This window comes from Anarrhichthys ocellatus, unplaced genomic scaffold, assembly GCF_004355925.1.
Source record: "Anarrhichthys ocellatus isolate YVR2014 unplaced genomic scaffold, GSC_Weel_1.0 scaffold17, whole genome shotgun sequence".
Classification (NCBI taxonomy): Eukaryota; Metazoa; Chordata; class Actinopteri; order Perciformes; family Anarhichadidae; genus Anarrhichthys; species Anarrhichthys ocellatus.
The window spans coordinates 5,406,226-5,418,508 of record NW_022280047.1 but is presented as its reverse complement, the minus strand read 5'-3'; the positions used below and the strand labels follow the sequence as shown (position 1 = coordinate 5,418,508).

General features: G+C 40.3%; 1 protein-coding gene across 5 annotated transcripts in view; it reads right to left on the bottom strand.

The window, feature by feature from the left end:
• Window positions 1-12,143, bottom strand: part of ntrk2a (neurotrophic tyrosine kinase, receptor, type 2a) — a 78,015-nt gene extending 65,872 nt beyond the window's left edge. For all 5 annotated transcript variants that reach the window (XM_031856801.1, XM_031856802.1, XM_031856803.1 and 2 more), the window contains exons 1-5: window positions 11,550-12,143; window positions 7,469-7,543; window positions 5,758-5,829; window positions 5,202-5,270; window positions 4,375-4,523 (exon numbers count right to left, since the gene is read on the bottom strand). In XM_031856801.1, the coding sequence (XP_031712661.1) occupies window positions 4,375-4,523; window positions 5,202-5,270; window positions 5,758-5,829; window positions 7,469-7,543; window positions 11,550-11,803 (619 nt within the window). In that variant the 5' untranslated portion in view covers window positions 11,804-12,143. The remainder of the gene's footprint in view (window positions 1-4,374; window positions 4,524-5,201; window positions 5,271-5,757; window positions 5,830-7,468; window positions 7,544-11,549) is intronic.
• Window positions 12,144-12,283: the final 140 nt, after the last annotated feature.

Sequence of the window (12,283 nt, the reverse complement as noted above, 5' to 3'; positions counted from 1 at the left end):
AGAGAGAGAGAGAGAGAGAGAGAGAGAGAGAGAGAGAGAGAGAGAGATCTTTGGCCTGGATCACACCGCTGAACTGCTGCAGCTCGCACACGTGTGAGTTTGCCATTATAACGCACATCAATAAGAATTGAATATTTAATTCATAATTATAATTAGTTTAGACAGTAAATGGTTAAGAAGCATGTGCTGAATTTCACTGTTCATTTCATGAGAGGCATTCACAAAGTGATTTCTGTTCAAAGACGGCAGGGAAATAGGAAGGAGAATGAGAGTCAGGACTGGCTGAGCAGGTTTGAAACCCAAAAACTGACACCTGTTGACTGTGTGACTTCAGATCATTTTAAAGTTTAAATTTCCCTTAAACTCCGTCAACACCTGCCTTGTCTGTGTCTGTCTTTTACTGTTTTTTTATGTCCAGTTCCATCATTTTTTTAATTCTCACTTATAGCACAACTTGGCAACTATTGTGGTTAGGGTTGGGAAATATAGTTTTTAAGGCAAATTAATTAAGGGTCAGTATACGGTGATGTTTAGGTTAATAAAAAACCTGGTTACGTCAATAAAAAAGTGAAACTTTGGTCTCCTGCATGAAGGGCAGATATGCCTATCCATCACCGCAACCTCGACACCCTTTCACTCCACCTCTAATGGACAGACTGCTTCCTGCGTTTACATTGAGCGTAAATCTTGAGGCGCATAACCGTCTTACGTTGACATAATTCCTCATGATGCTGAGCTGGCTCAGCTGTGCATCATTCTTGTCATATGAAGGACCACTGTTGAATCAATAAAATAAAAGGGCACAGTATTCCATCTTTACACATCAACTTGTGTACACATCTTTCAAATTCTTTGCAATTACTTTCTTCCCTTTCCCAGAGAGATGATTTACTGAATGGTTTTGACCAGCTATGCTCTTCTGTTTTTGAAGCTGTTGTCTGTTTTACACCCTCCTGAATCCTTCTCTTTGCAAAACCTCACTGCTAAATGACAGCAGCATGGCCTAAAAGGAACTGCAGAAACTAAACGTCATGTCAATTACCTTTTACAAGTCCCCAGAAAACATCAGGACTGCCAGACATGAATACCATCTTAATTTGTTTCTGTCAATCTGCACTGTGCCGATTTCCATTGTGCTGCTTACCTTCTGTGTTGATTAAAGGTTTAGTTATACAGCTTTTGTGTCTTGTTGTTAAATTCCTTGTTATCTAATAAGTAGGTGAGTCCTATAGGAAATTGACCTATAGGAAATGTGAAAGCATCTGCTGCCCACAGACAGAAGCCATCTGGCCTTTTTGGTCGGACTTTACTGGCATATTACAGCTCGAGTCTGTGGCCTGCATTTGTGTTTCATATATGCAGCTGTAAGAGCACACTACACAAAAGGAAGGAGCAGAGAGATACAGCATGTTTGACACATGGACAGATTTGCAAGTATACTAGATACACTGTACAGTATATCAATGCATAAGAAAAGGAGGCGGAAGTAAGAGAAGGAAGCATGAGAGCAGAGGAAATATCTTCAAGAATAATCAAAAGAAAAAAGGATGAGAAAGGGACATGAAACGTGATAGACAGTCATTCCAGCCAAACAAATAGACAGAAAGACAGAGAGGGAGGGAGACAGATGAAGACAGAGTGCACCAGTGCTGTGATGTGACCAGCAGAGGTCTGGTAATCCATCTGCTGTCATTTCCACAGCACATTTCCTCTGAACGACTGGTTTCAAATAAAGCTTTCATATATCTTTAGATCATTTAACAAAAATCAGATTAAGCCACATACGTGTAAAGTGTAATGAGTATGATGGTAGAAAAAAAGCTTACATTTCTTGACATTAACGTTGACATTAATGTTTTTTTAATTTATTGTTTTAATCATTGTATCAACAAAGAACTGACTGGGAGTGTATATACTACCTGCAGCTGTTTGAACCCCAAACAGTCCACCTACTGTAGCATTGGACTGCGGTAATAGTGAAGTTTTGTTTGGGTCAGCAGTGGGAACAGCCTGTGTTTGCCAGCCTTTCAGAGTGGAGCTCCAGCAGTGAACACCACAGAGAGAAACAGGCAGAGAGACATATGCGGGTGGCCTGAGAGATCAGTGTCAGCCCGAGGGCATCGTTGGGCACTTCCTCTGCTTTGTGCCTTCCTCATATGTCATTCAGAAATGTTCAGACAGACAGAGGGACAGACAGTCATACATGCCACTGACCGAGAGATGGAAAATGAGTAATAAAGAGGAGGAAAGACAGCCTGAGAGAGGGGGAGGCAGGAGATAGGGAGAAAAAGGGCAGCAGTTGGGACTTTTGGTGCATCACTGTTAGCCCTGGGGCATCATCTGACACCCCTGCACCACCAGGTCCTCCTCCTCATATGTCACACTGCCAGGGGGTCCCCTGCCCACCTCTCCAGGGACCCTGCTGTAACTGCTAATGCCAAAAATAACCTTCACTAATGGAAGGGAGGCAGAGGGGACGGATCAATAGGAGTTATCAATGACATTGTTAGCTGCCTGCATGCTAACTTATTGCTTGTGTCCTATGCTATGAGCTATTTTTGACCAGATGACAAAAATACTTTCAGATCCATGTTGTTATTAGAGAGAGCATTTGATGATTGCATTTCAACTGATGCCTATTAAGCTTTTCTGACTTATTACTTATTGTATGTTTTCTAAATTAAAATCTTTTATATTCTCGCTTTACAGTAACATACGGGATCTGACTGAACTTATTGCCCCGAAGGCTGGAACTATCTGCGTTTCATTGGCTTGCTCAAGCTCTAAATTATTACTAAATGACACTGTTTGTTTTGGACCTTTGTTTTGGACAGTCTGATGGCTGAAGGTGAAATCTGAGTCCAAAATAGAGAGATTCATGACAAACTAAGGGAGGAAGACTAAAGCATCAATTTACTGCTGACATTTATACAGTCAAGTTTGATAAACACTCCCATAAGCAAGTACATAAAAGGATTGTGGTCTGTGGAAGTCTGTCTGGGAGTGACGGTAAGCGTGCTGCTTAACTTGACATTGTAAATAACTGTATGCACTGCTACTGGAAATAGAATTTTCTGGTTTGTAAACACATTATTCCTTAAGGGAATAATAAATATTGTTTATTTGCAACTTAAACAAAGATGCAACATATTCTCATTAAGTTTTCGCAATTGAATCTGAAGGAAATGTCTTTTATTGCTCGTAAAAAGGTGATTATTGCTGTTGCAGTTGAGTATTGCAGCTTTCCTTGGGTCCAGAAAGAATTCCTTCACTAATGACCGAAACATGATGATTCAGAGAAAAAGGAAATTAAATCTGCTGCAGGTCCCTGGTGCCATAGGACACAGTGCAGATGGTCTTTATAACACTTCATTTTATTGTCATACATTCAGCGATATTTCTCCACTCAGCGTCTGTGTGTTGGTTCACACAAACGTTCCCTCTCGATAAAACATCTTCCTGCTTCTTTAATGTTCTGTACAGTGACCTTTCTACATCTACGAGCAAATGATGTCTGGTTATGACTGTAACTATAGTCTAGAAGATGACATAACCTCTCACACAGCGCAAACAAACACTACTCTGTAGGTCACATATATCGCGCTCGTCCAACTGTCGGCTAATCTATACATCATATGAGAAAACTCCCTACAGCACACAGATAACGTCAGCCTGTTTAGTGTCGGCGGCCTTTTAACGACACCTCGCAGAAACCCAACTACATTTTTAAGCCCTCTATAAAAGCAGCGCTCTATGAAGTGTGTGTGCATGCAAGCGTTCATTTGGACATTTGTTTGCTTGCTCATGTGTAAGACATTGTAGCTCGTTGCACTGTGCGGTGTCGAGAGAAATTACAATATACAGGCTAAGCAGAGTACTGCGTAAGTGAAATACAGTGTGTGCAGCATCCTCACTGTAGCCTGTTGAAGTTGACATATACCAGCTGGTGCTGATTACTGCCGTGGCTGTAGTTATTGCATGGATTTTATTCTTTCACAGCTATTCTCATAGGTTTTGCAGTAACAACAAACTTTTTCCAGTCGTTCATTCCCCACACTCCTCCTGAGAGAACCAACCAAACACTTAGCACACCTGCAAGAACAAGTTCTAAACAGTATATATCCTGCACTTAAACACAAACACGTTTATGCAGACACATACATGAAAACAGATGTGCCAGACACATGCAAAACATATGAGAGAATGCATAATCAAAATAAAGATTTGGGAAAATCCTTCTACAGGAAACCATTAGGATTACTGCTTTCCTCCAGGTACTTCAACATTTTGCACTCTGCTACAGACTGTGAATGTCTTTTCCAGCTTGTTACTCAGTGTGTGTGTGTGTGCGTGTGTGTGTGTGTGTGTCCTCACCACAGTTAGGTAGTATCAGTCTGGACAGCAGCTTGCGTCTTCCTCCATCCTCAATGCAGCGCAGCTCCTGAGTGTCTGCTTCCTCTCCCAACCACAGCTTGATCCACATGTTCTCACAAGAGCAATGCAGAGGGTTCCCTGTCAGGATCCTACACACACACACACACACACACACACAAAGTCAAGAATCGTCGAGAACAGCGAGTAGTAAATTTGAAATGACAAAGCAATAGCTCAATTGAATTGTGCTAGTGTCAAAGTGACTTAAAGGAATAGCTCAACAATTCGAGAAATGTGCATATTTTCTGCAATAAACATATAGCTTATGTCTGTTTGTTAGATATGAAGCTTCCAACAGCAGCAAGTTAGCTCAGCTTTGCGTAAATACTGGAAACCGGGTGAAATAGTTGGCTCTGTTAAAAGAACAACGAACAAACAAAACAGAATCCACCAACAAGCACGTCTAAAGCTCACTGAATAACATTAAATATTGTTTGTGTAAAGGTGTCATAGCCAATCACACCTTTACAACGCTGTGGGGGTTAATTGCATCTTGCCCACTTCAGCTAATCTCAGTCTTCACCCTGTTGCCATCTAAAACTAAATAATGATAATAATATTTGTCTGGCTCCAGGAAATCTCAAGATTGCAGGCAGCAGTATCCCATCAGATATATATACAGTAGGTGACATCACAGATCCCATAGTTTATCTACAGACTGTGATGATAAATGGGAGGTAAACCACAGAAAGAGAGCCAGGAACCGATCAACTGACAAACAGACACAGAGATGGACAGACTGATAGAGAAGGCTGAACTGAACTCACAGATAAGACATGTTGAGGTGTTTGAATATCCTCCAGGACAGCGATGACAGGTTGTTATCTTTCAGATTCCTGGAAATTAAGTCGAACATCAGGGAAGGAGATTTGCGTTTGTAGAACCACATCAAAATATTAGATTGCTGTTTCAGAAACTAACAACTCATTTTACATGCACCAATGATCCTGAATTATTTTTGTCATTAAAATTAATTGGTGCATTTGATCAATATAATAGGTACCAAACTTTAATCATGTTGATCGTTTATAAATCCTGTTCAGTCGGAACCTGAGCCTGTCACAGTTTGTTTCTTTTCTTCCTGTTTAACTTTCTTTTGATAATATCACAGATACATTTTCACCTTTGGATATACATTTCCTGTTCATCATTTTCAACAATGAATAATCCGACAAATTAATGAAATTGAAATATAGCTGTACATTTTAAAAGATGAGACATTTTTAACAGGTTCGTCTTCAACAAAGTCAAGCAACTCACTCACTAAAAGTGATGAATAAATCTGCACTGTGGCTGTCAAGTCAATAGAAAGCATGAACTCACAGGTACTGTATCTTGATGTTGTTTTGAAAGGCCAGCTTCGATACGTATGTTAGCCTGCTGTTGGTCACCGTTCTGACACAAAAACAAATACAACAGCGTCATTTCCGTCACCGTCATGAATAAAACGATTATTAATAAGAACTGCAACATCAGCAACAGCGAAAACAGGATTTCAGGTTCCCAATCAATTTAGAACAGTGGATTTTCTAACAGGTCATGCAGTAGGATACACACAGGAAACCCAAATTCTGCTCTTATTATTGCCTTATCACTAATCCTAAATGTAGCATCTGAATACCGACATCGGCAGATATTAGCATCGTTATATAAGTGTAGGTCAATGGTGTGTGGTTATAACTGTGAAAGAGACAAAAAGAGTTTTTTGTTCACATTGAAATAAACCAATTATCAGTCGATTTGGTTAGCTGACCTTAAGACTAATGATGCCAACAAAAACTCTCCATCTGAAGATAATGTACATCTTATGGATACATTTGTGATTCATTTATTATTTGTGTCACATGGACTTATGAGACACCATGAAATACTGCTGCATTGGTGAAACATTTTTCACAGATGAACATATTTAACATAACAAACAAAGTGTTATCTCTCCAGTGAACCTGCCGGAACCCGAACGTAAAAGTAATACTAAATTGAGGTTTGTACCAAACATCAACAGATCATCTTTCAGGAACAATTTAAGCATTATGAATACAACACTGTAATTTGTTTTGGGAAATACAAAAATGAATGAATCATACAAAACAATGATTTCACCCCACTAATCCAGGGCTCATTCACAAGTCTGCCACAGTGCAACGCCAACGCCTGCACATTTGTAAATTTACCAGATGTCTCAATAGAAAGCTTCTTTCTACAAGAGTCAGGTGCCTTCAATATTCCTACACACTGTCCATTACTCAGCACTGGTAAAACCAGATGCAGACATCACCATCTGATATGAAAGAGTTGGTCTGGCAGATGTTTTGTAACTGATTCATCTCATCTGACATTAGCACAGATTTATATTTCAACATTTTTAACACATGACACACCAATATGTTACTGTCAAAGCATCAAGAGTATCTTATTTGTATCAAGACAGCGTGTGACTGTGTGTAAAGTATTTCTGTATGGGACTGTTGTCTGCGTTTGTGGCTCAAACACAGAGCTCGTTCTGTTCCCACTGGGTCTGACCACAATTAAAAGCATACACTTGCAATAACTTGCTTACTAATCGGTCTACCAAATGGAATATTGGCTGGGGAAATTAGGTAGTGTCCACTTAACAGGGTATACTGTAAGAAAGTGCTGCTTGGTAGACAATTCAATTTTTTAGATTAAGAAATAAAATGAGACACAGATGCGTAGCAAAACACAGTAAATACAAAATCATGTGATTAACCAAACAGACTGCCTTAACCACAGCAGGAGAATCATCAGTAAAGGCAAAGGATTATAACAAGCCAAATAAGTCAAATGTAGGGAAATTGTTCTTCTTTCTGCCCTAAAATGCTGCATTTATATTGGGCCCTAAGATTGTGTATAACAGGAACATGTGATGTGTGATGACAGCCACAGAATATCAAAATATGTAACATAAAAACGCAGTGAGTAATCATTTATTAGCAAATGTGCTTATTGACAATGTATATTTGCTTTGGGCCAAAGTGTTTGTCTTGTTACTATAAGCCATAAAGAAACTTACAGGTTCCTGAGATTCTTGTAGTAGTGCAGGTCTTTGTCGTTGATGGAGGAGAAGCTGCCCTGGTTGGCGATGTAACTGTCAGGGAATACAAGTGTGTGTCAGCAGGCTCATTTGTTAACGGAGGGAGGCATAAACAGGAGCATTTCAACAAGACAAAAGGACATAACAAGCCCATATAATTGGAGTTCAAAGTTAAAAAATGAACTGCGGCTGATCAATGGCACACGAGGGGAACTGGTAGTTTGTAAAGGTTGAGAAACAGGCACAACTCTCCTCCCTTTTTCCCTCAGCTGCACTGGAGGAAGGCACTTGACCCGTTCAAGGGCAAACAGAAGATGATTGTGGGCAACTCCCTCGTGTGAATGAGTAAAACTGTGAGAACGGATTCTGAAAAACAATATGTGTACTTTTCAAATGTCACAGCTCTGGGTCCACATGTCTGAGGACATTTAGAGATAAAGAAAACCAGGGTAATGTCCCCTACAGAGGGAACATGCTACCGTCACATCAGAAAAACCTTCAGTCTCACTGTTGCATGCATTGTTTAGCTAAATCACAAGGTCATTGAATAATGTTTTTCATGTGGTCAAACTGGGAACAAAAAAACATCTCTAATTAGATGCATTGATTTCCAAGATCATTACCTGGCGGTAGTGAAGGGCCTTCAGTCTAAGATTTGTTTTTGTTGATAATTATTTGATACGATATGCTGTATTTTACCTCTCCCAAGTCTCTAAATCAGAGGTCTTCAACAGGGGGTCCGCGGAGGTACTGCAGGGGCCCGCGAAATTTTTGGTTGATAAGACAATTACATTTTTTTTTTTTTAAATGTAATTTTTTTTTTCTCTAAACATGAATTTGTCCATTATTTTAATAGTTCAGTATTGTATGCAAGATAACAGGTATCTTTATGCATGGCAGTGGCACTAATAGGCCATCACTCATTTTCGTTTCCATATTTATGTTTAAAATGAAAACATCAATTTGAATAGCTTGTGTGCATGATGATCATGCAATTGACAGACAATGTTGATATTGGCAATGGTATCAGCTGACATGCTATGTTTATAAATGGCAGTGGCACGGCCACCCTACTCACTGTACCTTGCACATGTTTAAAATAAAAACATGAATATATGAACCTGTGTATTATTTGAATAGCTTAGTATTGAATGCACAATAAAGAGGTATACACTGTACTAGGCCCATTTAATATAAAACACAATTTTATACAATATATATAGTCCCCTACTCTAAATTATTACTAAAATAATTACATTTTTGTCACTGCATGACGATGGATACATGAGAATTGAAAACACAACACCTAACCCTAAAACATTTTATAGGGGTGTCCTGGTGGCCTATTGGGCTCCAAGATGCTGTACCACACCACACACCATGTAATCACAACGTCCCCGCTTCGAGTCTGGCAGGAGACTTTTAATGCTCGTCACCTCTCCTCTCTGTCTCCCCTCATTTCCTGTCAAACCTCCGCCGTCACTATCACATAATGTAAAAAAAAAAAAAGCCTGGAAAAAAGGCAGTTGAAAAAATAGTGATAACATTTGATATGTGCCTTCAATAATTGAAGAAGCTGACCAGAATGTCAGCATTTTTACAGTGCACACTGATGAATTAAACACATTCTTTGAAAAGGAGCATCTTCAACACACTCTTGGATAAAATTACTTTCACGGAAGAGTCGAATTGCCTTACTATAACAACTAAATTAAATTCTGACTAAATGTTTGTCAGGCACAAAATGTATTTGTAATCTACAATAAATCGCCAATTACAGCTTCAACAGTAGCAGCAAAGTATCTCTAAATCAGCCATAAAGTCAAAGGCAGACAGGCAATCTTCCAGTTCAAGTAAGACTGCTGAATAATAATGCCAATCCCAAATAGAGTGCTGTAGGGAGGGCGTATTTTTGTAGGCAAACCACGGAAGTTAGCATCGCACTGGTTCCCTCGAAAAAAAGCCAATGGGATTTTTCCATTTTTTTTTTTTTGGACACAAGTATATGATACTTGCATGTTTTGTTCAGCGAGATAATCTTCACAAATGAGCCCCAATTTAATGATTTATGTCGCGGGAAAATGCAATCGCCAGAAGTAAATAGCTAGCATTAGTCTATGTACGAACTATATCACTGTCGCATGAGCGCATGTATAAACAACAAGGCTGTGAAGGCGGACTATTTTTCTTGATGGCATTTTGTCATTTAGCCACTTGTTAGCAACCGCCTATTTTAAGACAAATAAAAGCTTAAAAATCCAGGAGAGGGGTATACAGATGTATTTTATATCGTAGAACAAAATAAAATCTCTGAAGCTTTAGTTAACCACGGATCTTATTTCAGGCATCGAACCAAAAGCCCATTCAAAAAACCCATTGACTTCCAGACGTGGATACCGGAAGTGCAAAATTGCTAACTCATTTCTGGGTTTTAGGACTCAATCCTGCAGCACTCTCTACAAAGAGCATGCGCATACTGTTTATCCATCACTGGTTTTTCATCAGGTTTGATGTACAATTCACTTCATGTTTGTCTTAGTATGCAGGAAGGAGTTATGAGTTGAGTTTTTACACTAGGTGTCCATCTGCACTTATTGAACTACCTGTGGATGAGTGTTGTGATACATTTCCTCATTATTAAAGGCAGGATTATCTATGAAACAACTTCCTTTGTTGTTTGTATTGTGTTAATAGTTATGAAAGAGCCAACACCCCTCCCAAAAAAGAGTGAATATTGATCTATATCATTCAGCACCTCCTAATGAGTGTCTATACTGAAGGATTTTGGCAGATGGGATTATGATTTGTTTGACTCACCTTTTATACCAAACACGTCCATACAAGACAGAGATGACACATCAACACAAACCGCTGTGTGTGAGTTTTTACATCCATTTAGGAATTCACACTGACATTGAAAGCCAATTGTATTCTGTGTGGGCAGATGTTACAAAATAAGGATGTATATAACCAATTAACACAGGCAGAGAATGCGATAACTTATATTTCCATGTTTTGTTTTGTTTTTTGGCAAGGTCGTTTTGGATTTAGATGGGCATCAGTAATTTGTCTGTTTACATTAGACAAGCACTAGATGAATGAATTCACCAGACTGCTGGCTCATTGAAACATCGCCCAAGGCTTCTCCCAAGTTCATCTCTGACAAGTCGTTATCAACAAGGCCGTTTATTGTTGCCAAGAAATATATTGCTGCAATTCAATATTTCAATCTCCTCTTTTAATTGCTCTCGGATATAAATTCTGGATTTATTTCTATGACGTTTTATGAAAAGAGGGTACAGTAGCCTATACATTTCAAATGCACACTGAGATGCTGCATGTATTATCAGCCAGCGTTCCGAGGAGGAGGGTCCAGTCTTCAAATACAAGCCAAATGTTGACTCGACTAGAAAAATGTTTCCGTTTTTTTTGTTTTCTTGAACATCGATTTTTCTCAGCTTCTGTGGTTCATTTAAATACACTCATAAGCCATCTTGGGAAATGTCTGTACAAATATTTGGACGGTGGTGTCTTGTGTGCGTGACTCGTTATACACACACACGTAGGCACATGCACGCGTCCCCACACAGATAGGGCTTTGTCTAAGATAAAGTCTATAAACCTCAACTGCTTTTTTTTTTTTTTTTTTGAGCTAATTCCACGCCAGCGATGACAGGTATGATATGATGATATGATGATATGATGGCAATGAGTCTGTTATGCAATGTAGGTTACACATGATGCGTGTCTCAGCCGAACCCGTGCCGAATAAATGAATATGTCTTAGATTTATATCCAAACTGGTAAATCTGTAAATTCGAGTAGATTAAGATTAAGTGCAAAAAAAAAAAATCTGGACCGGTTCTGGCTCTTCCCTTGTGGACCGTGTCAGTCAGCTCCAGACACAACTATGATGGTTAGAGGACATGGCATTCCTTTATTTGGAAAGTGTTGGAAAATACAGCCAAAATTGATAAAAGCGGGATGAATATGAAAAGGACCACTTATGAATCCGACATGTCCCTTCTAAATCTAACGCTTATGAGAGAGACACACTCACATGTCGGTGATGTTCTCCATCTCTGCCTCGCTCTGCAGGACGGGGAAAGCATTGATACCCCGCTTCGGATCCACGCAGGAGATCCTGGTGGTGCTGCAAGAACAAGAGGGCGGGCATGCCTCCGCGGACAGCCACGGATCTCCAGAGCTCACTGACACCCCGATAACCCCAACCCACCACCACCAGCACCGCCACGACCCAGACCCTCTGCCCGGTGAAGAGAGAGCCCCGCTCCCGTGTCTCCAGGCGCTCATCTCGGGTGCCAACTTCAGCTATAAGGCTCGCTGAACAGCCCCCACTGCCCGGCCCAGGTTGGCTGGGTTCAGTCCCGGTTCAGCCAATCAAGGAGAGGAGAAATTAAGCAAAATCCGATGTCTGGGGTGGATGCAGGCGGCGCGGCTAGAAAAACATCTGTCGTGACTATGCGATGACAGAAACGAAAAAAGAACCGGAGAGTGTGCCGTCCCTTTCCTGTGTGTCTCCTCCAGAATCCCCGTCAGTCCGCTAGTCAGTCAAAATAACACTGCCACACTGACGGGTGTGTGCCAAGGAGGATCTCTCTCTCTCTCTCTCTCTCTCTCTCTCTCTCTCTCTCTCTCTCTCTCTCTCGCTCTCTCAGCTGCTCAGCTGACACGCACCGGAGCCCCCTCGACACAATGTTCTCTGTGTGTGAATGATTCTCGATAGAGGGAGCGAGAGAGAGAGAGAGAGAGAGAGAGAGAGAGAGAGAGAGA